This window comes from Myotis lucifugus, unplaced genomic scaffold (genome assembly GCF_000147115.1).
Source record: "Myotis lucifugus unplaced genomic scaffold, Myoluc2.0 scaffold_353, whole genome shotgun sequence".
Classification (NCBI taxonomy): Eukaryota; Metazoa; Chordata; class Mammalia; order Chiroptera; family Vespertilionidae; genus Myotis; species Myotis lucifugus.
This window is the reverse complement of record NW_005871401.1, coordinates 700,901-721,931: the sequence shown is the minus strand read 5'-3', so window position 1 is coordinate 721,931 and position 21,031 is coordinate 700,901. Positions and strand designations below refer to the sequence as shown.

Sequence of the window (21,031 nt, the reverse complement as noted above, 5' to 3'; positions counted from 1 at the left end):
TATTGGATAGTGGTCAGAGTACCTGAAAGGAAACCACAAGCTGATTAGTTCCACTCCAAGGGATGGATTTTAAAAACCAGTTCTTATTCTTTACCCATTGATTAGAAGCCTAAATGGAAGACTACATATGGTGAAAGTTATATACATTCAGCCATTATAACAGAAGGGCAATAAATTACCCAGGGTGCCTGCCGAGAACTCTCTAATCCACTCTTTCAATTTTCACTCTCACCTGTGAAAAAGCCTGAAGCTGTATGCCAATGGGTTGTTAATAATGTGCTCTGGAAGGGAACAAGTTGAAATTGTTCCCAAAACTGCAAATCAAGAGACAAAGTATGTGTGTCTATTACTGTTGGATGAAATTATATATCAGAACAAAAGACCGTGTCTGCAGTACAGGACTAAAGTATGCTTTCATGTGTCCTATAAACCCTGTGGCTCTGGGCAGCACACAGCCGGGGAGTGCTTATATTTATACTCCCAGAAGAATATCCTAACATCGATGTAGCTAACGGAAGCCTCGGAAAGGAAGTTTGTGATATGAAATTTAAAGTAATTGTTTTTAAATTTGCAGTTTCCAGATTGGGTTTCTACTGTGCCTGCCAAACATTCTCCTTCTTTTTCTGTGGGTTAGCTACACAAATATGGGTTTCATTTGTTTATTAATAGAAGGAAGTGGTGATTCAGCCACTTTGTATAGATGCCCTAGTTTTCCTATCTCCACTCTCCTTCACAGAACACTGTCGGATGTGACAGGTAAAAAACTAGGAGGAAGGGAGAGTACGATGGGGCTGCCATTAGGAAGAGCAAGCGCCTGGCCTCTCTGGTCTGCAGCCCTTGGAGCTCCAGACTCATGCTCATCTTAGTCCCTGCCCAGCTCCTGCTGCTCCACTTTTGTCCTTTTCCTGAATCTAGATGCGGGTTCTGGGAGTAGACATGCTATCACTAAATGCTTTCTTTCTTTTCTTAACATATTTTTATTGATTTCAGAGAGGAAGGAAGAGGGAGAGAGAGAAATATAGAAACATTTATGAGAGAGAATCACTGATCAGCTGCCTTCTGCAGGCCCCACACTGGGAATCAAGCCCACAACCCAGGCATGTGCTCTAATGGGGAATTGAACTGTGATCTCCTGGTTCATAGGTTGACCCTCAACCACTGAGCCATGCTGGCCAGGCTAAATGCTTTCTTTTACATAGGTCCAAATTTTTCCTCAAGTGTGATTCAACTCAACTGTGGCAAGTAGGAGAGAGCCTCTTGCTGCTTCTTTCTCTCAAAAGTTTGCAGGTCTGTGTTTATTTGTTACAGAAAGATCAAATAGAAGCATTCTAGAGCTTAGTGCTGCCCACATGCACTTATGAGCCACATGCCCCAAGCATGTGACTCTACTTCTCTGAGCCCCATTTAGAGCTGGTGAGTGAAATAGAGCAATACTATCAGCCCTACCTACTTCACAGGTCATAGCATCAAATGATCTAGATAAAATGGCTTTGATCTCTAACTTCCAATTAAATGCACTGTGTAATTAATAGCAAGGATGCTATTAATTCAAGTGGAAAAGGTGTATTTACACATCACAGCCAAAGTTATGTGGCTAAGCACATGGAATATGAAAGCTGATTCAAGAAACGAGTTGAAGGAGGGAGTATTTTCAGAGAGGGGAGAAGACAGCAATAAAAGACAAGCGTGAGAGTATACCTGAGCATGTTCGACAGGGATCTGAAAAGTGCAGCTCAAAGAGGTTCTTATTTGAAAACATCACCATGATGGTTTTGTGCCATTGAGACTAATCTATGTTGCTAGGTTGTTGTGAAGATATTTTATAAATGTTATTGACATTTATATTCAGTTGACTTTAAGTAAAGCAGATTATACAATGGGCTTTGTCCAATCAGTTGAAGTCTGAAGAGCAAAGATTGAGGTTTCCCAGGGAAGAAGTAATTTGTCTTCAAACCATAACATAAAAACCCTGCCTCAGTTTCCAGTCTGCTGGACTGCCCTCTAGATTGACTTACCAGCCTCCAAAATTACACGAGCCAATTCCCTAAAATAAATCTCTCTATATAGATAGATAGATATTGTATTTTGTTTTTCTGGAGAAGCCTGATACAAACACTAAGGTCATTTTTATTGGATAATCCAGAGACTTCTTCTCAGTCTTCACTTGTTTGCCCTTTTGCAAGAACATCTACACTCCAACCATGCCAGCAATACAGCGTAGAGAAAATATAGCCAAGTGGTCATTTTAGGTCACAATGAGAAGAATTTGATATCTTTCAAAGTCAATAAATATCTCTACTTAGATATCTTACCAATAACTTAAAATACTCAATGCTGAAATTTTTGCCCCCACAAAAGGCTCCCCCTTTTTTTTCTAATAGCTGACCCTACTGTGTCCTATACTGTTTCACTGTTCCTCTGGCTCATCCCTTATATCCATTCTATAAATCCTAGAACTCCTCCTTGGTAACTTTGTCAGATGAAGCCCATCCAATGCATGCCTTTAACCCAGCCCAGACTTTCTTCAGGTGTCCTGAGAATTACTCTCAAACCAATCATTCTAAATAGGTTCACATTTATTGCTTATCAGTTGCCCATAGCTGTTTTCTCTTAGAATTGAAAATTAAAAGTGCCAAGTCTGGCATTCAAGGCTCTCCACGTGGAATCCAGAACAACCCTCCCATAATAACCTCTACTCTCCATTGGCTCATTGCCCCCCTACTGCCACCTTCTTCCTCTTCACTGATCCATTTTTTTCCCATCTTTCAAGTCTCAGCTCAAGTTCTAATTTTCCTAGCCATTCATATGCTTAATAAAACTTCCTCTTTCTGAACTAGTGCTGTGACTATCTGACATTCATTTGGCATTTAAATATAAAGTGACTTGTATTATTAATAAACTAGAGGCCTGGTGCACGAAATTCGTGCATGGGAGGGGGGGTCCCTCAGCCCAGCCTGCATCTTCTCCAATCCGGGACCCCTCGGGGGATGTCCAACTGCCGGTTTAGGCCCGATCCCATTCAACCCTAAACCGGCAGTCAGACATCCCTCTCACAATCCGGGACCGCTGGCTCCTAACTGCTCACCTGCCTGCTGGCCTGATTGCCCCTAATTTCTCCCCCTGCCAGCCTGATCACCCCTAACTGCCTCTGCCTGCCGGCCTGATCGACCCAACGCCCCCCCCCCCCCGCCAGCCTGGTCGCCCCTCACTTCCCCCCCTGCCGGCCTGGTCGCCCCATGCAGCCTGCTGTTTGGTCATTACTGTTACTGTGATGGCATCCCAGACAATTTGCATATTCCTCTATTATTAGTATAGATAGCAAACATAGGTGAAGACTTTTCTTTTCAACCAGATAAAAAACTGTCTGAGAAAGACTATATTTTAAAGATAATTTAAGGAATGAAAGAAGAGAGGGACGGAGAAACTAAACAGGAAATCTCCCTTTGTGCTTATAGGTATCCTTCATGCAAATGCTCTATGTCCTACTTGTCACTGAGAATAATCAAGAGACATTTTAATAAAATGTGTTGTCCTGAGGATACATGGGTTTTCCAAGCTGAGGTTGATGTGTGTCATATCCATTTTATCTACCTTAGATAAAGCAGTTGATAGGTGTAGACCACAGCCAGGGAACAAAGCAAGTCAATTAATGCCCAAGGGCTGCTCTGGACAGCAGCACCAAGGCCTTTTTTATTAGTGAACACAGTGGACACTTTTCAGTATTTACCCCATGGGCCATTTTACCGTACCTGACACTGTTTTAGTACTCTTTTCATTTGAGACTTTTCCTTTGTGTCTCCCATGACAGTAGTATGTCTTAATTCTCCATCCACCTCTCCACACACTCCATCTCAGTCTTCTTGAAGAGCTCCAATTCTTCCATCTGTTTCTCAAAGGATAAACTCCTGGGGGAGGGAGGGGTCTCATTTTCATGAGCTGAGTAGCCTGATCTGCTTTAATCATTGCAACCACCAGCTATACTGTGACTATTCCTAAAGCTCTCATTCCAGCTCACACCTCTCCCCCAAAGGAAATACCAACATAGTCAACTGGCTGCTAGATGCTTCCATATGGATGTCCCATGTGCATCTAAAACTCAATAACTCCACATCAGGCCTCAGCATCATCCCCTACACAAACCTGCTCTCCTTCATTATCCCCTGTCCCAGTGGCCCACTCTATAACTCTCCTGAGCAAGACCTAAAAGTTACCCCAACTTCCCCCTCCTTTACCCCTATATCTAGTCACAAATTTATGTCATTTCTACCTCATTAATACCACCTGAATATATCCTATTTTCTACATTTCTCTAGGCGATTTTATTTCTAAATAACTGCAACAATACCCTAATCTCTCTCTCTCCCTTTGTCCTCTTCTTGTTCTTTAGCAAGAGTTCTCTTCCTCAAATGTTTGTCTGACCATGCCACCCCCTTCTGAAATCCTTCAGACTCTGCACACTTTCAGGATAATTAGTTAATGAGGCACATAATTTCCTTTGCAGCCTCATCCTCCTCTGATCTCTACTCTTTCTATTTACATCCCAATGTCCTCCTTAAACTTTACATTTCAACCTTATTTAATAAGCAGTTTCCCAAAATGACATTCTTTCCTGTGTCTCAAAGGCTTTGAAAATGCCAGCCTCCTTGAAAACACTGTGCTACTTAGATTCTTCACTTTGACCATGCCTTCACTTACCTCAGGTCCAGAGGCATCCCTGATCCCCTCCCCATCCAAACATGCATTATTTACTCCTCTACTGTTCTCCCGTTGTTCCTCGGCATATCCTGAGCATACATACTTCTCACATAATATTGCTTTGTTTTTGTTTTATTCTCACTGGACTCTAAGGTCCTTGAAGACAGTGACTATGTCTTATTTGCTATTTTATCTCCATCATATATAGCAGAGGTTATGGCACATAGTAGGTGCTTATTATGAGTTTGATGAATAAATAAGTGAATGAACAGGCACAGTATTTTAAATAACTATATGAATTAATTATTAATAAGGAGTCTTTTCTGCCATTATATCCAATGAGTCCATCCTTTATTCACTTCCTTGACCTTATAGAAATACATTATAATAAAATATTCTGTAGAAATAAAGGCTAGGGATATACATTTTTTTTTGAGACTGAAAATATTAGCAAGTAAGAAAACTTGTGAAAATAAAAGGTGCACTGTCAATGCTAACCAGAAAACAGACCGACACAGGGGCAAGAAGCATCATGTGATCAGCCAACTTTTTACAAGCCAAAACAATCATTCACAACAACAAAAAACCGAGTCAGCCGAAGAACCAGGATGGGCCTGGCTGGGCTGCCCACCCAGTCCACCGCATATCACGAGATCAAGCCCGGCCTGTCAGTCCTGAGCTGAGACCTGACACCTCCCCTGCACTTGGTCTGCTCAGCACCACCCATGGGAGTGCTGTGCCTCTGGCAGGCAGGGCAGCAGTTCCCAGGCTCGGGGGCAGTGGTCTGGAGGGTGCTGGGTCTCATGGTGGGAGCCCCGCAGCCCTGCCTGCAGCCTGTAATCATCAGTGGGGCCCTGGGAGGCTCAGGGTCAGACTCTGTGGTTAGTGTCCACAGTAGCTGGGGCTGACCCCAACTTCCAGACTGTCACTGTGGATGCCAGAATGGCATCACTGAGATAAGGTGAAAAATTAATAAGTAAAGCCAACTTTTTACAAGCCAAAACAATCATTCACAACAACAAAAAACCGATAAGTACATTTAGGTAACTTGAGACACTTTAGATTCCACAGCTTGATGTCTCTTTAATTCTACCAAAGCAAGAACTAAAGTTCATTTAATAACTAAAGCAGGAAATTCTTTCTATATTATAGTCCAGGGTCCAATTCAGACTAAACAGGTCATTTAGTTAACTTGGGCTAACTGTAGGCCAACTTCATGGTGATCACATGATCAGAAATTAAACGGGGGCAACTCTTGTGTAAGAGGAAATCATAGCATTTAAGTAGCTGATTTGGAAGATCAAGGAACTGAGTCCTTCTCTACAATCAGGAGCTATGGAACATTAGTAAATGCTTAGCCATTCATGAGGACACCAGGACATACCCTTAAATCACTCACTTGACCTGGATCAAAATATTAACATTTTAAAAATATATCCAAACTTCTTGCCTCACAAATCTACAGAAATCATATAATTACTTCCCTAATTTGTCCCATAAGATATTTACAGATCTGCATAGGCAGACAGCCCCAGGAACTCAGCAACATGACAAAGTCAAACAGGAAGAAGTGATATGACACCCCACTGGTTTACAGACTGGATATTAGAAAGTATGCAGGTGGTCAATCAGCAACCAACGACAAAGATTTTAAATCTGAGAGGTTCCTTTTGAATAATTCGGACTGCCTTGTCCTCTCTATTGTTTTTTATTTTTTAATCTACAAAGAAACACTCTTTTAAGTTCTCTTATTTCATCTACCAAGTTCCTTGGGACAGAGAGGATTCATCCTTAAGCTCTCCCTTTTTTGTTTAATCATGTTACCCACTATGAGAATGGCAGTTGCTCACTCTTCAAACCTCATAAAAGTAACTCCATAAGTTTTAGTAATTTTTTTCACAAAGCAATTTATTACTAAAAATTAAGCTTTCACCTGAAACCATTGGGCATATGAGGCAAGATAAATAACCAGAATTATTTCTAGTTGAGAAAGTCACCCTGGACCCAATGCAAAGTAATGAAGTCATTCAGTGACATGAAAAAAAAAGTAAGAAGGAAGAGAAAGCCATAGCAGTGTCTGTGGGTGCTTTAAAGATTCTGTAAGTGCTTAAAGATAGGAAGCCTTCATTATCATTGAGGTTGTAAAGCAGTGGTTCTCAACCTTGGCTGCACATTAGAATCACCTGGGAATCTTTTTAAAATCCTGATTTCTGGGCCTCATCCTCCGGAAATTCTGTTTCTTTGTTACTAATGTTGTGGCCCCACCCCATAACAAAGAAAGAGAATTTCTGGAGGATGAGGCCCAGAAATCAGAATTTTAAAAAGATTCCGAGGTGATTCTAACGTGCAGCCAAGGTTGAGAACCACTGTTGTCAAGTAACAGGGGGTGCCTAAGGGTCATGGCCTGGCATTAATACCCTATTCTTCTTACAAACCACCCCCAACTTCTATGCTGCTCTTTTAAAAAGAAATCTCTTCCCTTTTTTTATTTCTTTTTTTGTTCAAGGTTTCTAGTGATAATAGTTTTAATGAAGTGTTTCTTCTCTGAAATGTTACAATAAGACACAGGTCACATTATTACCCAAGTGACATACCTATGACATCCCTCTGGGGATTTCTGGTTCTGTCTATTTCTTCAGGAATTAGTTCCAGACAGGGCAGCAGACACTGGCTGGTGACCAAATGTGTTTACTTTTCTTCTCAGCTCACAGCTACATTTCTCTCCTTCCCATGCTTTTAGGTGTGAAAATGTCACTTGACTCTTGCCAAAGAAATGTGGTCAGAGTGATATAAACCATAAAATGTTTAACTTCCTCTGATCCTCCATTCTCTTTCCTTATTTATGTTATCTGATGGCTGTATGTCTATGCCCTGGGTAACCTTAGAACACACATATGAAAGACAGCAGACACTCCATGAGTCTGGGTCCCTGCAAGAAGTATTGCCCCTCGCCATGTATACTAGTAAGAAATAAATTTCTATTGTGGTAAGCCACTAACATGTCAGGAGGTGTCTGTTATAACAGCAAACATTATTCTAAAACAGATGGCATCCAGAAATAGGCCACACACAAAAATAATTTTGCAAAGAAAGATATTGTCAATATTTTTGTGTCTATTTATTCCTTCTCTTCTTTTTTTAAAATTTAATGTTCTTATTTATTTCATTTTGTAGTTCTTTACCCATTATCTTTGTCCCATCAGAAATGCAAAAGTTCTGCATAATCTGGCACAAAATCTACATAAACAACATCAGAGGAAATATTGAAGCAAATTGCCACTGAATACAGCTCCCTCTTCAAATGTGGTAGCTTGAACCACTCAAAACAGAAGACATGAAAAGGCACTGGAGAATCTATGCTATGTTAGAAGTATAGCTATATCCTCTTTTTCTACCTTTCACTCGAGGAGACAAACTGGTGTGCAGGGTCCCAAAATGAACTACTCATCTGTGACAGCCTAAGGTAATCCTGCCATAACTCTGTCCCCAAACAGCCTTTAAACGCAGATTAATTCTCCAGGTTTGTTTCATTAGTTTCTTTGGTTTGTTATGGCGACTACATCTGACTTTATCGAGCCATCCTGGTATTTTGTAGCAAAATTGCTTACTACAAGATAAATGGTTTGCTTACTCTATCAACAATAATACCCCATTATTAAGAAAAAGTAACAGTTACTACACATTCAAAAGTACATAATTTGAGCCCAAATAGAAATTAAAATATTTTCATAATTGAAGCAACTAAAGGAAAATTGGCTGAAAAACTCCACGATAATTTTAAATTTTGTGTTCTTTTTTGTGTGTATGAGAATTTCTTCTTTTTTCTTTTTTGAAAAATATATGTTTGTTTATTTCAGAGAGAAAAGGAGAGGGAGAGAGAAAGAAAGATCAAGAGGAGAGAGAATCATTGATTGGCTGCCTCCTGCATGCCCCCCTTTTGGTTATCAAGACTGAAACCCGGACATGTGCCCTGACCGGGAATTGAACTGTGACCTCCTGGTTCATAGGTCAATGCTCAATCATTGAGCTACACTGGTTGGGCTATATTCTGTTTTCTTGACTGAAGAGCCAAAGCTCATATCTCCACACCATTTACTTCCATTACATGAAAATCAGATGATTGATAATGTTTTCCTCGAGTAACTGGCTCTATGAAAGAGCACATACAAGATGTAAGATCTATTGACAACTAAGAAAAGCTTAAAATGAATCATAGATGGTAGGATAAGGTACAAAAAAGATACCTGCAAAGAAAGTGATAACACTTAAACCTTATGTGCCTAAAAAATCTTGTTGAGCCCTGACCAGTTTGGCTCAGTGGCTAGAGCGTCGGCCTGTGGACTGAAGAGTCCCAGGTTCGATTTCGGTCAAGGGCATGTACCTTGGTTGTGGGCACATCCCCAGTAGGGGGTGTGCAGGAGGCAGCTGATCAATGTTTCTAATTCTCTATCCCTCTCCCTTCCTCTCTGTAAAAAATCAATAAAATATATTTTTAAAAATCTTGTTGAAATCTAGGTGAAATGAGCTTTGAAGAGAGATAGGCCTTGGTTCAGATTCTGGTTCTTCCGCCTGTTAAATGTGAGCCCGTGGGCAAACTGATTAATTTACTGAACCCTCAGTTTCCTCCTGTGCTAATTGGGTACAATCTCTAGTTCACAGAGCTGGTATGAAAATAGGTGTGTAAAGTGACATGTGGTATGTAATTTCCATAAATTGTAGTTATTAGTATACCTGGAAAATATTTACCATTGACTTAAAAGTCATTGTTTTTTTTAATATGAAGTAAAGATAGCAGTGTTTCTCTTGTAAAAGTTCCACAGGGATTTCTTTTCCTAATTCATCTACCACATTGGCAGAAACAGCATTGTAAGTTTAACTTGGCTAAGTACACTTCATTCATCTGTCAATAAGATTCTGGGCTTCCAATCCAGTTGGCAATTGTTGAAGCTGGATGGAGCGGAACAGGCTACACGACAGTGTTGTATTCACCTCAGAGGGTTTATGCTACCAACAATAACATCATATCTCTGTCAATCAAGCACAATTATAGGGCTTGATAAACTGATACAAATAAAAAAATCCACTTAAAACAGGTCTCCTGACTCTTCTGGCTACAGATACAGGACTTGTTTGATTCTGTTACCTGTGATTATTAAAATGGCTCCTCCTTTTTGGACAGAAGGACAGAAAATCTTCCTACCCTATTGACTCTAAAAAAAGGTCAAAACTAGTGAAAATTTTGCTACATTTGAAAACCCTGGAGTCATTTTGTAAATTTTATCATGTTCTTTGCTTCTTATTGAAACATGAGTCTATTTTATCCAAAATAGAGGGGTACCATTTCATGCCCTTTGGAATCAGGTAACACAATGGTTGGGCAAATCATTTCAGCAAATACATTTGTGATATCCGAGCTAGGTGCTCAAAGCACTTGCATAAGTTCCTTTAGAACAATGTTCCTTTAGAACAATACATGTTACCTTTATGAAAAAGAAAATAAGAAAAAGTACCTAATAGTAACATAAATCTATAATAAAAGTGTAATATGCAAATCAACCGAACGGCCGAACAGTGGAACGACCGTCCAGATGTCCTTCCAGATGAAGACGGGGCTGCGAGGGCCAGCCGAGGCAGCTTGGGTTGCAAAGGCCTACCCTTGCACAAATTTCATGCATTGGGCCTCTAGTTACATAATAATAAAATTGTTCCTTTGCAACCTTTTACAGCATCGTATTCACCTCTAAGGGTTTATGCTACCAACAATAACATCATATCTTTTTGTCAAAATGGGTAAGGCTAAATAATATACTGAACAGCTCATAAAAAGCCAATTGATTTGTGGGATCCAATTGAAGTTGTATTTTAACTTTTAAATTATAAATGATACCAATATGCAAGATTGAAAAAAAACTGACAAAAGAAATGCTTTTGTGTGATATAGCCAAATTTTTCAAACTGTATCAATGAAGATGTAAATGTACAACTCCTAAATTAAATTTTATAATTATGGTGGGGTTTTGTTGTTGTTATTGTTGTGTAATCTTACTTGAGAGTATTACTTCAGAAGGGCAATGAAAAATAATGACTCTCGCAGAGAAAAGAAATCTGCCATTTTTACTCAGGCCAACCAATCTACCATTCGTTTGTTTATTAACAAACATTAGAGTGCCATAATGCTGTCTTTTGCACTATTGCGCACTATTGAAAGTGAATGACAAGAAAATGCACATCAGGACAATCAAGTCATATTTCAGTACAAGTCACAAGACCACTGAAGCTCAGGGCTAGAAGGAAGTGGGAGAAATTTACTTACACAGGTTCCGTGCCAAGGAGAGCTCATCAGAAGCAACTGTTTGACTTCTGAGACTACCTTTGGGCTTTCCATTTAATCTACAATGGTTTTTCATTTTGTAAAATGTGAGCAACCTGAATTATCTTTTAGTCAGTATGAAAACTCATGATTATACCTTATTTCTTGGATTTGCTTCAATTTGCTAAACACAATATAACTTCTTTAAAATGCAGTTGAGATGGGGCAGTATTAATGCTTGTCTATAAATTAGCTTTTTACATTTTTTGGTTATGCTTTTATTTGTATAACTAGAGGCCCGGTGCACGAAAATTCATACACTTGGGGGTGGGGGGGTTCCTCAGCCCAGCCTGGAGCCCTTTGTGAATGCCCACAGGGAGCGGGCCTATGCCGTAGTCTGGCCTCCCTTTGCAGAAGGCAACCAGGTTGATCAGGGGAAGGTGCCGCCCCTATCACCTGGCTTGGCCCTCGCAGCTGCCGTGGCTTTGTCTGGAAGGACATCCGGAAGGACGTTCAGCTGTCTGGTTTAATTAGCATATTATGCTTTTATTATTATAGATTATTTATATCAAGGATTATCATTTGACCCATGGCCTGCCAAACCTATGTACCAACGATTCCTGTTATAAGACACTTACAATTCATAAGGATTCAGGATAACGTGAAATGCAGAAAGCATTTCAAATTAGACATGTCTTATTGAATTTCAGTTTTGCAAACCCTCTGTGGCTGTGCAGTTTTGACGCTCAATTTCCTCACTAAACAATGGGAATGGCAACATCCGAGGGTGGTTGTGTGACAAAATGAAATCGTTAAACGCCTAGAATATGGCTTGCCATCTACTAGAGCAGTGGTTGGCAAACCGCAGCTCACGAGCCACATGCGGCTCTTTGGCCCCTTGAGTGTGGCTCTTCCACAAAATACCACATGTGGGCATGCACGTACAGTGCGATTGAAACTTCGTGGCCCATGTGCAGAAGTCGGTTTTCGGCCTGGGCGAGTCTATTTTGAAGAAGTGGTTCGGAAGTGGGGGGTGTCGGTCGGTCGGTCGGGTAAGTTGTAAGGAATTTAATTTATCAATAAATAATATCGTTATTAATTATGATATCAAGTTTTATTCAACGTACCTATAGTTTAACTAAGACTTAAAACTTTAAGTAAAGTTTATTAAGTTAATTTTAGGGAACGTTGTGGAGTGAAAGAAGATGTAGTGTCGAAGATTGAGAAAGGTATGTTGAGATGGTTTGGACATATAGAGAGGATGAATCAAAGGAGATACACGAAACAAGTATACAAGACAAGTGTGGATGGGAGAGTTGGAAGGAGTCGACCTCAGTGAACGTACCTCAATCAGATTGAGGACGTTTTTAGCAAAGGCCAGCTTAGGAGTACACTAATTAAGTTAATAACAATGTACCTACCTATATAGTTTAAGTTTAAAAAATTTGGCTCTCAAAAGAAATTTCAATTGTTGTACTGTTGATATTTGGCTCTGTTGACTAATGAGTTTGCTGACCACTGTACTAGAGGGTTACAATGTATTATTTATTGTGGGGTTTTTTTTTATATAACAGAAGGAAGAAAAATTGAAATTTGTAGATAAAGAACCTGGACTAGTAGATAGCCCCAAGAAAGGAAGAACTATGTGCTGCTAAAATTGTGAAGGGCCGAAGAGGAAATAAATAGAATCCTGAAAATCATCATAAGGCAGAAAGATTTAACTACCTCTTGGCCTGCCTAATACTTACATCCACAAAAAGAAGCCTTGAACACTCTATTCTGGCTGTAATCTCCACAGTTTCCTCTGGGTAGTAGTGGTTTGTTTCTAGTTTTAAAGACAGAGGCTTAAATAAGAAGCCAAAGAATCAAGCTCCTGGGCCTGGGGCATGCCATCTGCCTAGCATTAAGCAAGAACTGAAAGTCAGTTACAGAAGCACAGTCATTTCCAACATGATTTATGTTCCATCCTTGAATGTGGCAGGAAGACTGCAAAAGATATTTGGAAGCCAATGCTTCCTCTGAATAAAGTAAACGAGTATAAGCTAAGCCCTTCTCCCGGACCATGCTGGCCTGTTAGATAGGTTGCCAATGTGGAGTCCGTGAACCCTGGAGCAAAGTGGCTGTTCGGGGATGAGAAAATAGCTGGAGGCCAATGATCATCGCTACCGTAAACGACCAGCGCACAGTACAAACACTGAGGTCAGACAGCAGATATCCAGGATATTACTCAAAAACACATCTAGCTCAAAGCTGACAAGATAATCTGTTCCTGTGGGTGCAAAGCAGACTGGAATGCTGGCGCTATGACCTACTCAAGGAAAGAAAAAAGAAAGTGCAACTCTCCAAGGGCTCCATATCATGCTTTCTGTGCAGGCAAAAGTCCAGCGGACTTCAAAAGGAGTGATGCTTAACGGGGAGCACTGGGCCAGGCCCACGGGGGGTATCATTTCCGTGATCATGTTGCCATCTACATTTGGTGGACTGGCAAATGCAAATACTTCAGACACAAGTTTAAACAGATGAAAAAAGAAGTGTGAAAGAGCTTGGAGATTTGCTTGCAGAAAAACTCCTCTAAATTCCAGGAAAAGCATTTAATATCAGGAACTTCATAAGTTATTTCAACAGTCCCAAGAGAGTCATTGGTTTATGATGGCATGAAGATTAAAAGTTTTTCTAGTTGACACATATTGCACTCCAACATATCACACGATCACAAAACAGTGTACTTCAAAAATAACTTCCCAAAGTTAAGTACTCTTAACCGGTCAGTAACATTTTCCTAATTGAAATATAGACCATATTTTGAGGTTTTAACCAGGTTTTAACATACATGATCCTGATTAATGTAGAAGAGCCAAAATGCAGCAAAGATACTTACAGGAAGACCTATATGGCGGTGGCGGGGGAGAGGGGGGGTAAGAAAGAAAAAAAGGAAGAGATAAATTAGTGAATATGCAAAATATTAATATTAAATAAAAAGATTAAAACATCATCATAATCATCAGCACAATACAAGGGACAAAGAAGTCAGTGATTCTTAATATTTTTTTAGAACATAACCCTTTGACACCATATCAGCAAACTACATTTATATCTATGTGCATACAAAACTTATCATAAAATTTCAAGGAATGTTCAGATTCCCTGAGGCCTGTTTATGAATTACTGATACATTTATATATTTTAAGCAAAGACTATCTAATTTATATACCTAAAAATTTAGATAAAATATGAATCACGAGGATTTTTGGTCATTTATAATAGGCCAATTATAGAGAATTGAAATGTAAACTCTCTTGAGTTTGGTAAAATGGCTACATTAGAAATGTACTCATTATTTGTTCTAGTAATGTTTTTCATTCAATAGTATTGTCAATACATAAAAGAATAAGCCTTGATGTTTGTGTTTCTTTAAAACTATGTTTTCTCATCAAAACACCAGCAAATTCTAAGAAAATTTCAACAGTTCACACACCATAGGTTCAATTAAAACACCAGTTCTAAATAGTCAGAAAGTTGGGAATTAACTTTTACATTTTCTATAGAACTCTGCCTAAGCATAAAGTTTTCACTTTCCTCCCCTCAATCCTATTTCTCTTGACACAAAGATCAATTCAGTGATTATTTGACTCCACCAATGTTTTATCATTTTTTTCTCAAAGCAAATGTATAAAGCACCTTCTATGATGAGACTGCACTTTTCATAGGGAATACCTATTCAAATTTCCAATCATTTAGAGTCAGTGAGGTTTAAAGACAACTTTTGAGAATACTCTTAATTAAGCAGCTACACTACCCAAATTCTTGAATTTTCATAAACCCTTTCTACTTTGACATCTTTTTTTCCAAAAGGAAGAAGAAATGAGACAAAATAAAATCAATCTGCACTCTGTTCTTTTTGATAGGTTAGTATTTCTACTGTTTGAACCCTTAGTAATTGATTGTTTTTATTACTGAGAATTACTTATTGAGAATAACATTTCTTATCACACACCAGAATCAAACCTTAACTCACCTTCCTCTTAACTTGCAAGTAAGAACCAATGGCCTCACATGGTCATTTACATTTTTGGAGTCTTAGACTTTATATACAAGTAAAACAGTAAGTGAACTCACTTGGATATCTTGGTTTCAAAAAATATAGTTTTTATTTCACTCTTTTGTTTCACTTTGCATACAGGGATTTGGCCTGAAAGCAAAAACTCACTGAAGTGGCTTTAGGACAACTGGTTGTGTTTCAAGTTCTGCTCATAAAAACTGCATGGGCTTGGCCAAATCACCTGACTACTGTGGGCCGCCATTTCCTCAAACACAGAATGAAAATGCTGGATTGATTGCTAAGACTCCTGTCATCACTAAAATTCTATGTTTATACAAGAGGAATAAAAATTCCCAAATTTTGAAATGAATGAGAGTAAAAGCATGACAAAATTGTACCAGTTGGACAAACTAATAATAAAGCGTTCCTAGACATACGCCCTAGTGTCCCAAGGCAGATGTTTTCACAGAGAACCTGTATGTGTGGACTGACCACCTATGAAAATGGAAGCATGGGTGATGTTGCCACACTGTGTTCAGCCACACTGTGTGCAGCTAAGAAACCCTCACTGTACACTGAAAGGATGGACTTGATGCAATAAAGAAGACAAAATTGAGTGCCAGTGGTTAGTAATAATACTTGGCAAACTTTTCCTTTGATGGAAATAAGAAAATAAAAAATATATTCTAGGTCTAGTAGAGATTTAAACACACATACACACACATGCACACATATGCGCGCGCACACACACAAATGCTACAATAATTAATTAGGAGGAACAGATTCAGGAACCTAAGTGGAACCTAAGCAGCTGAAAAAGCAACTTACCAGATTCTCCTCTTCGGCCCCTCTTACCTCGTTTCCCTGGAGGGCCTGAAATACAAAAAAAATACATACATTTTTAGGTTTTGGTTCAGAAATGGCTAGTAAATAATTTCTATATATTTATCACTGTTTTTAAGAATGCCAAGAAATAGACCAGATATTTGTAGAGGACAGCACTGTCTTTGGTATTTTAGCATAGCTCTTCAGCTTCATTCACCTATAAATGTTGCACTATTTCTTTCACCACCCAGTATTGCTTAGAAACACTAAAGACATGGAATTTTTGTTCATCCTGCCCAGATGTCATCAATAAAGGAAAACTTTTCTAAGCAAATTGGTTTTATTGAGTTTCATATTTCTTAGAAAAATTTATTTTCTGAAGGTGTCAATATAAATAATTAAAAGTGCTAAGTATAAATAAATAACTGGTTTCTCTTCAGTAAGTTCCATTATGATTCTCTTAAAAATATTTAGTTGGCAGTTAGTTAAATGTATATATTAGTAATAAAAATAACCTTACACATATTCCTATTTTATTACATGTGAATTTTCATATATTAGAATTTCTCTGATTGAGAACCAGCTGAGTTAAAATCACAACCCTTTGCATTGGAATGTGTTTAGTTAGTAACTATGGGTCTCAGTTAACTAAGGGCTAGCTCCTCTTGTCATTCAATAAATACTTAGTCTTTATGATGTCACCATTTTAAAAGTGGAGAAAAAACTTTTCTTTTTCAGTGAGTCGCCGATGAAGACCACCAAGCTAGTATGTATCAGACTTAGCACAAGATTCTAGACATTTATGGCTTTCAAACCATTATTCTCAATTATATAATTTCTCCCCTCATTTCCTTGTGTAGGAATAGCGCCCACTAAATTATGGTTCCAGCAAATAGAAGAGAATAATTAGCCCACAATGAGAATTGAGGTCTTGTAATATTTGCTGGAAGAAAGAGGCCAAGGAAAATACAGAACTTCCTGGTTTTAAAGAATGAGCTGCTAAGTTGTACTGATGACTTCCAAATTCCACAAAGTTCAAGACACAAGCAGCACAGGCCTCAGCATCCAGCTGACTCTGACTGTGATCCTGAGCTACCGACTTCCACATGGAAACACTATCATGAGAAATAAAAACATTGGTGGGCCAGTTAGTTTCCTCTCAAGCCTGTACCACAGAATAAGTCCAGCCATCTGTGTTTTGTAAGAGATTAAAAACAACCAAGCAATAAAATCAATTGAAAATATTAGGAGAAACAGCTTTATAGCAGAGCCCAAAATTTTCATTAGAAATTTCAGATTTCTTTCTATATTCTGAAATAAAAAGATGGTTTAATCATATTTGGGGCACTTGGGGCCAGATTGAGAGCATGAGTATCATGTAAACAGGTAAATAAACCCAGTGGGACCCTAGTAGGTATGGAAAATATACATTTATACACACATTCAAACGCACATATACAGAGATATACAGGGGTGGGCAAAAGTAGGGTTACAGTTGTTCATATGAAAAAAGACATGCAGATTATGATTCCTATGATAGCTTTAACTGTGTTTCACATACTCACAACTGTAAACCTACTTTTGCCTACTCCTGTATTGACATATTCTGATATGTAAAATATCCTACGATTAAAATTCAGATTTTTTTCTATTAAAAAATCAATTAAACTAAGAAATTTTTAGAAACTAGAGAATCCTTGATTGGCTGCCTCCTTCAATATACTTATGATGTCTTTGATCTGCATAGTAGGGATTGTAGGTGATGAATAAGAAGTGTATCTTCCCTGAAGAGGCAAGAAAAGTTGAAAAGATTAAATATATACATGAAAAAGTCATTAGTAACATGTTGTGAAGATGGCACAATGAGTTTATACTCTGATTTGCTTCTTCTACTCCACATAAATGGTCAATTATAGAAAGAAAAACCATTTTAGAAGTAATTGTATTCAAAAACAAATGGACATGCCTACAGGCAAGAAATGGACCAGAAATGCAAAATGTAGAATAGAGATAAAACCATGAGCCTGTTGGGTTCCAGTTCTACAAGTAGGAATGGTGGCCATGACTCTAAGTTCTCCAACCAGAGCCAGGTTCATTTCTTAAAGCCAGAGGCATGGAAATGCTGAAGAGATACTGAAAAAACCTAGGAGTCTGGCTTAAAGGAGGGGGAATACAAGCATAATCTCTCAATCAGGAAAGCTGATTTTTTGAAAAAATATTTTTATTGATTTCAGAGAGGAAGGGAGAGGGAGAGAGAGATAGAGTCCTTGATCAGCTGCCTCCTGCATGTCCTATGCTGGAGATCGAGCTCACAATCTCCTGACACGGAATCGAACTGTGACCTCCTGGTTCACAGATCGACATGCAACCACTGAGCCACTCAGGTTGGGCAGCATCTGCTGATTTTATGTCTAATTCTATGATATCCCCAACATAAATGTGGGATAGGAGTCTTAATATGACATTTTAAGATAAGTCTGATCTAGAAGGGTGGGAGGTCAAGTAAAGACAAACATAACATTTTTAGGTTAAGAAAAGGTAAACACAGGGAAAAGAAAGTCAGACACACAGAGAAAACTACACACACACACACACACAATAATAATAATAAAATACTTTTTCTATTCATAATGAATATAGAAACCCAAATTCCAAAAATGTATAAAGAAATCTAATGCTAAGAAAGACAGCACTCAATAAGATCATGAATTCCTTAATTATTTTAAGAAAACATCAGACAAAGGTTGGTATGTTAACTTTTAAGAGTTAAATGAAGAAGTAACATCCATTAAAGGGCAGAATTTTAAAAATGTAAACAAGGGGGGTGGAGAATGAAAAAGAACCCTTTAGAAATCTTGAAAATGAAAATATACAGTCATCAAAATTTTTTAAAAAGATAAAACAATTAAGTGCTAGCCTGGATATGGTTGAAGAAAATACTGATGTGAAAGATGCAGAATTTTGTGCACCCCCAAAATTCACATGTTGAAATTCTACCCCCATCCCCACTCCCCGTGTGGCTGGTGTGGCTAAGTGGTTGAGTGTTGACCCATGAACCAGGAGGTCATGGTTTGATTCCTGGTCAGGGCACATGCAGGGTTATGGGCTTCCAGTAGTAGGTGTGTAGGAGGCAGCTGATCAATGAGTCTCTCTCATCATTGATGTCTCTATCTCTCTCCCTCTCTCTGAAATCAATAAAAATATATATTTTTAAAAATTCTATCCCCCAAAGATGATGGTATTAGGAGGTGGGACTTTCAGGAAGTACTTTAAGTCATGAGGCTAGAGCACTCATTATAGGATTAGTGCCTTTTAAGAGACCCCACTGAGAGTCCTAGTCCCTTCTACTACACAGTGAGAAGGTGCCAGTTATGAACTAGGAAAAGGGCACTCAACAAAGGCAACCATGACGGCTCCTTAATCTTAGACTTCCCAGCCTCCAGGACAGTAAAAAATAAATTTCTGTTGTTTGTAAGCCACCCACTATTTTTTTATAGCTAATGAACTAAGATGCTATCTATGTATCTATCTATGTTAAGAAACAAAATTTTACTTATGTCAATAAAAGAATCCAGAAAAAATGATAGAGAAGCCTTTTTATAAAAGAGATAATAGATGAGAATTTTGAAGAATTGAATATAAGAATCCTAAGATTGAATTTATACTCTAAGTGGCAAGTCAAAATAAATCACAATTAAGCACATGGAAGGAGAAACTTAAGAATATTGAAGGATAAAGATAAAATGATAAGAACTATCAGAGGGAAAATTACAATGGGAAATACTTAGACTGACTGCTATCTCACCTATAACAAGATGCCAAGGAGCCCCTGATTTTTATGACAAGTCTTAGAGACTATCCTATATAATAAAGAGGTAATATGAAATTAACCCTCACATCCTCACAAGATGGCTGCCTACAACCAGGCCAGCAGGGGAGTTAGTAAGGGACAACCAAATGACTGAACAAGCAGGCTGCATGGGGTGACCAGGCCAGCAGGGGGGTCAGTGAGGGCCGACCAAACAACTGAACAGTAGGCTGTGACCAGGCCGGCAGGGGGGTTAGTGAGGGATGACCAATTGACTGAACAAGCAGACTGTGTGGAGTGACCAAGCTGGTGGTGGGGCCATGAGGGGCAACCAAGCCGGCAGCGGGGGCAGTAAGAGGTGACCAGGCCAGTGGGGGGGGGGGTACAGTTGGGGGAAACCAGGCAGGCAGGGGGGGAAGTTGGGGGCAATTAGGCTGACAGGGGGTGCAGTGAGGGGCAACTAGGCCAGTGGGGGGAGCAGTTGGGGGCAACCAAGCCGGCAAGGGGAGGGAAGTTAGGGGTGACCAGGTTGGCAGATGGGGACAGTTGGGGGTGACCAGGCTGGCGGCGGGGGGGCAGTTAGGAGTGACCAGGCCAGCAGGGAGGGGTCAGCTGGGGGCGAACTGGCCAGCAGCGGGGGGCAGTTAGGTGTGACCAGCCGGTGGGGGTGGGGGGCAGCAAGGGGTGATCAGGCCGGCAGGGGGGGACAGTTAGGGGCAACCAGGCAGGCAGGCGAGCGATTAGGAGCCAGCTGTCCAGTATTGTGAGAGGGATGTCCATCTTGGAATTGGGCCTAAACCGGCAGTCAGACAACCCCCAAGAGGTCCCAGATTGGCTGGGCTGAGGGGACCCCTCCCCTCCATGCATGAATTTCGTGCACCAGGCCTCTAGTAATTATATGCTTATTTTGTCATGTTCCCCTGGAAAAACATTCCTTTTTAATAGTAGAATTTATTAAGTAAAAATAATAGTTTGCACAAATATTTAAAAATAGTTTGAAATAAACTTTAAAAATGATATTTAAAAGAAATCAGCTTATAAAATGATTTAAAAAGTAATTTTTTTTTAAGAAATCAAAAACAAAGTTAGAATATTTCTGACCATGTCTACCTCAAATATCCAATCAGAAGGCTTACAGAAATGAATCAAATATTGTGGGAAACCTGCTTATTATATTGAGAACTGAAAAAAATAGAATCTAAGGAAAGTAAAAGATATTTGGCAGGACATATCTATTAAATATGACAAGGTTTTACAAATAATTTCATAATATTTGAGAGGAAAACATGAAGTTAAACTAAGTTATGAGAAGATGGGAAAATAAACTGTATTGGATTTACAAAGAAAATACTAG

At 39.1% G+C, this 21,031-nt stretch overlaps 1 protein-coding gene across 4 annotated transcripts in view; it reads right to left on the bottom strand.

The window, feature by feature from the left end:
* Nucleotides 1-21,031, bottom strand: part of COL25A1 (collagen type XXV alpha 1 chain) — a 472,442-nt gene that overhangs the window by 195,969 nt on the left and 255,442 nt on the right. For 2 of the 4 annotated variants that reach the window (XM_023764848.1, XM_006101373.3), the window contains exons 3-4: nucleotides 15,873-15,917; nucleotides 13,884-13,891 (exon numbers count right to left, since the gene is read on the bottom strand). In XM_023764848.1, the coding sequence (XP_023620616.1) occupies nucleotides 13,884-13,891; nucleotides 15,873-15,917 (53 nt within the window). Of the gene's footprint in view, nucleotides 1-9,786; nucleotides 9,791-13,883; nucleotides 13,892-15,868; nucleotides 15,918-21,031 lie in introns of all 4 variants that reach the window. The other 2 variants (XM_023764849.1, XM_023764850.1) reach the window with 1 other exon arrangement.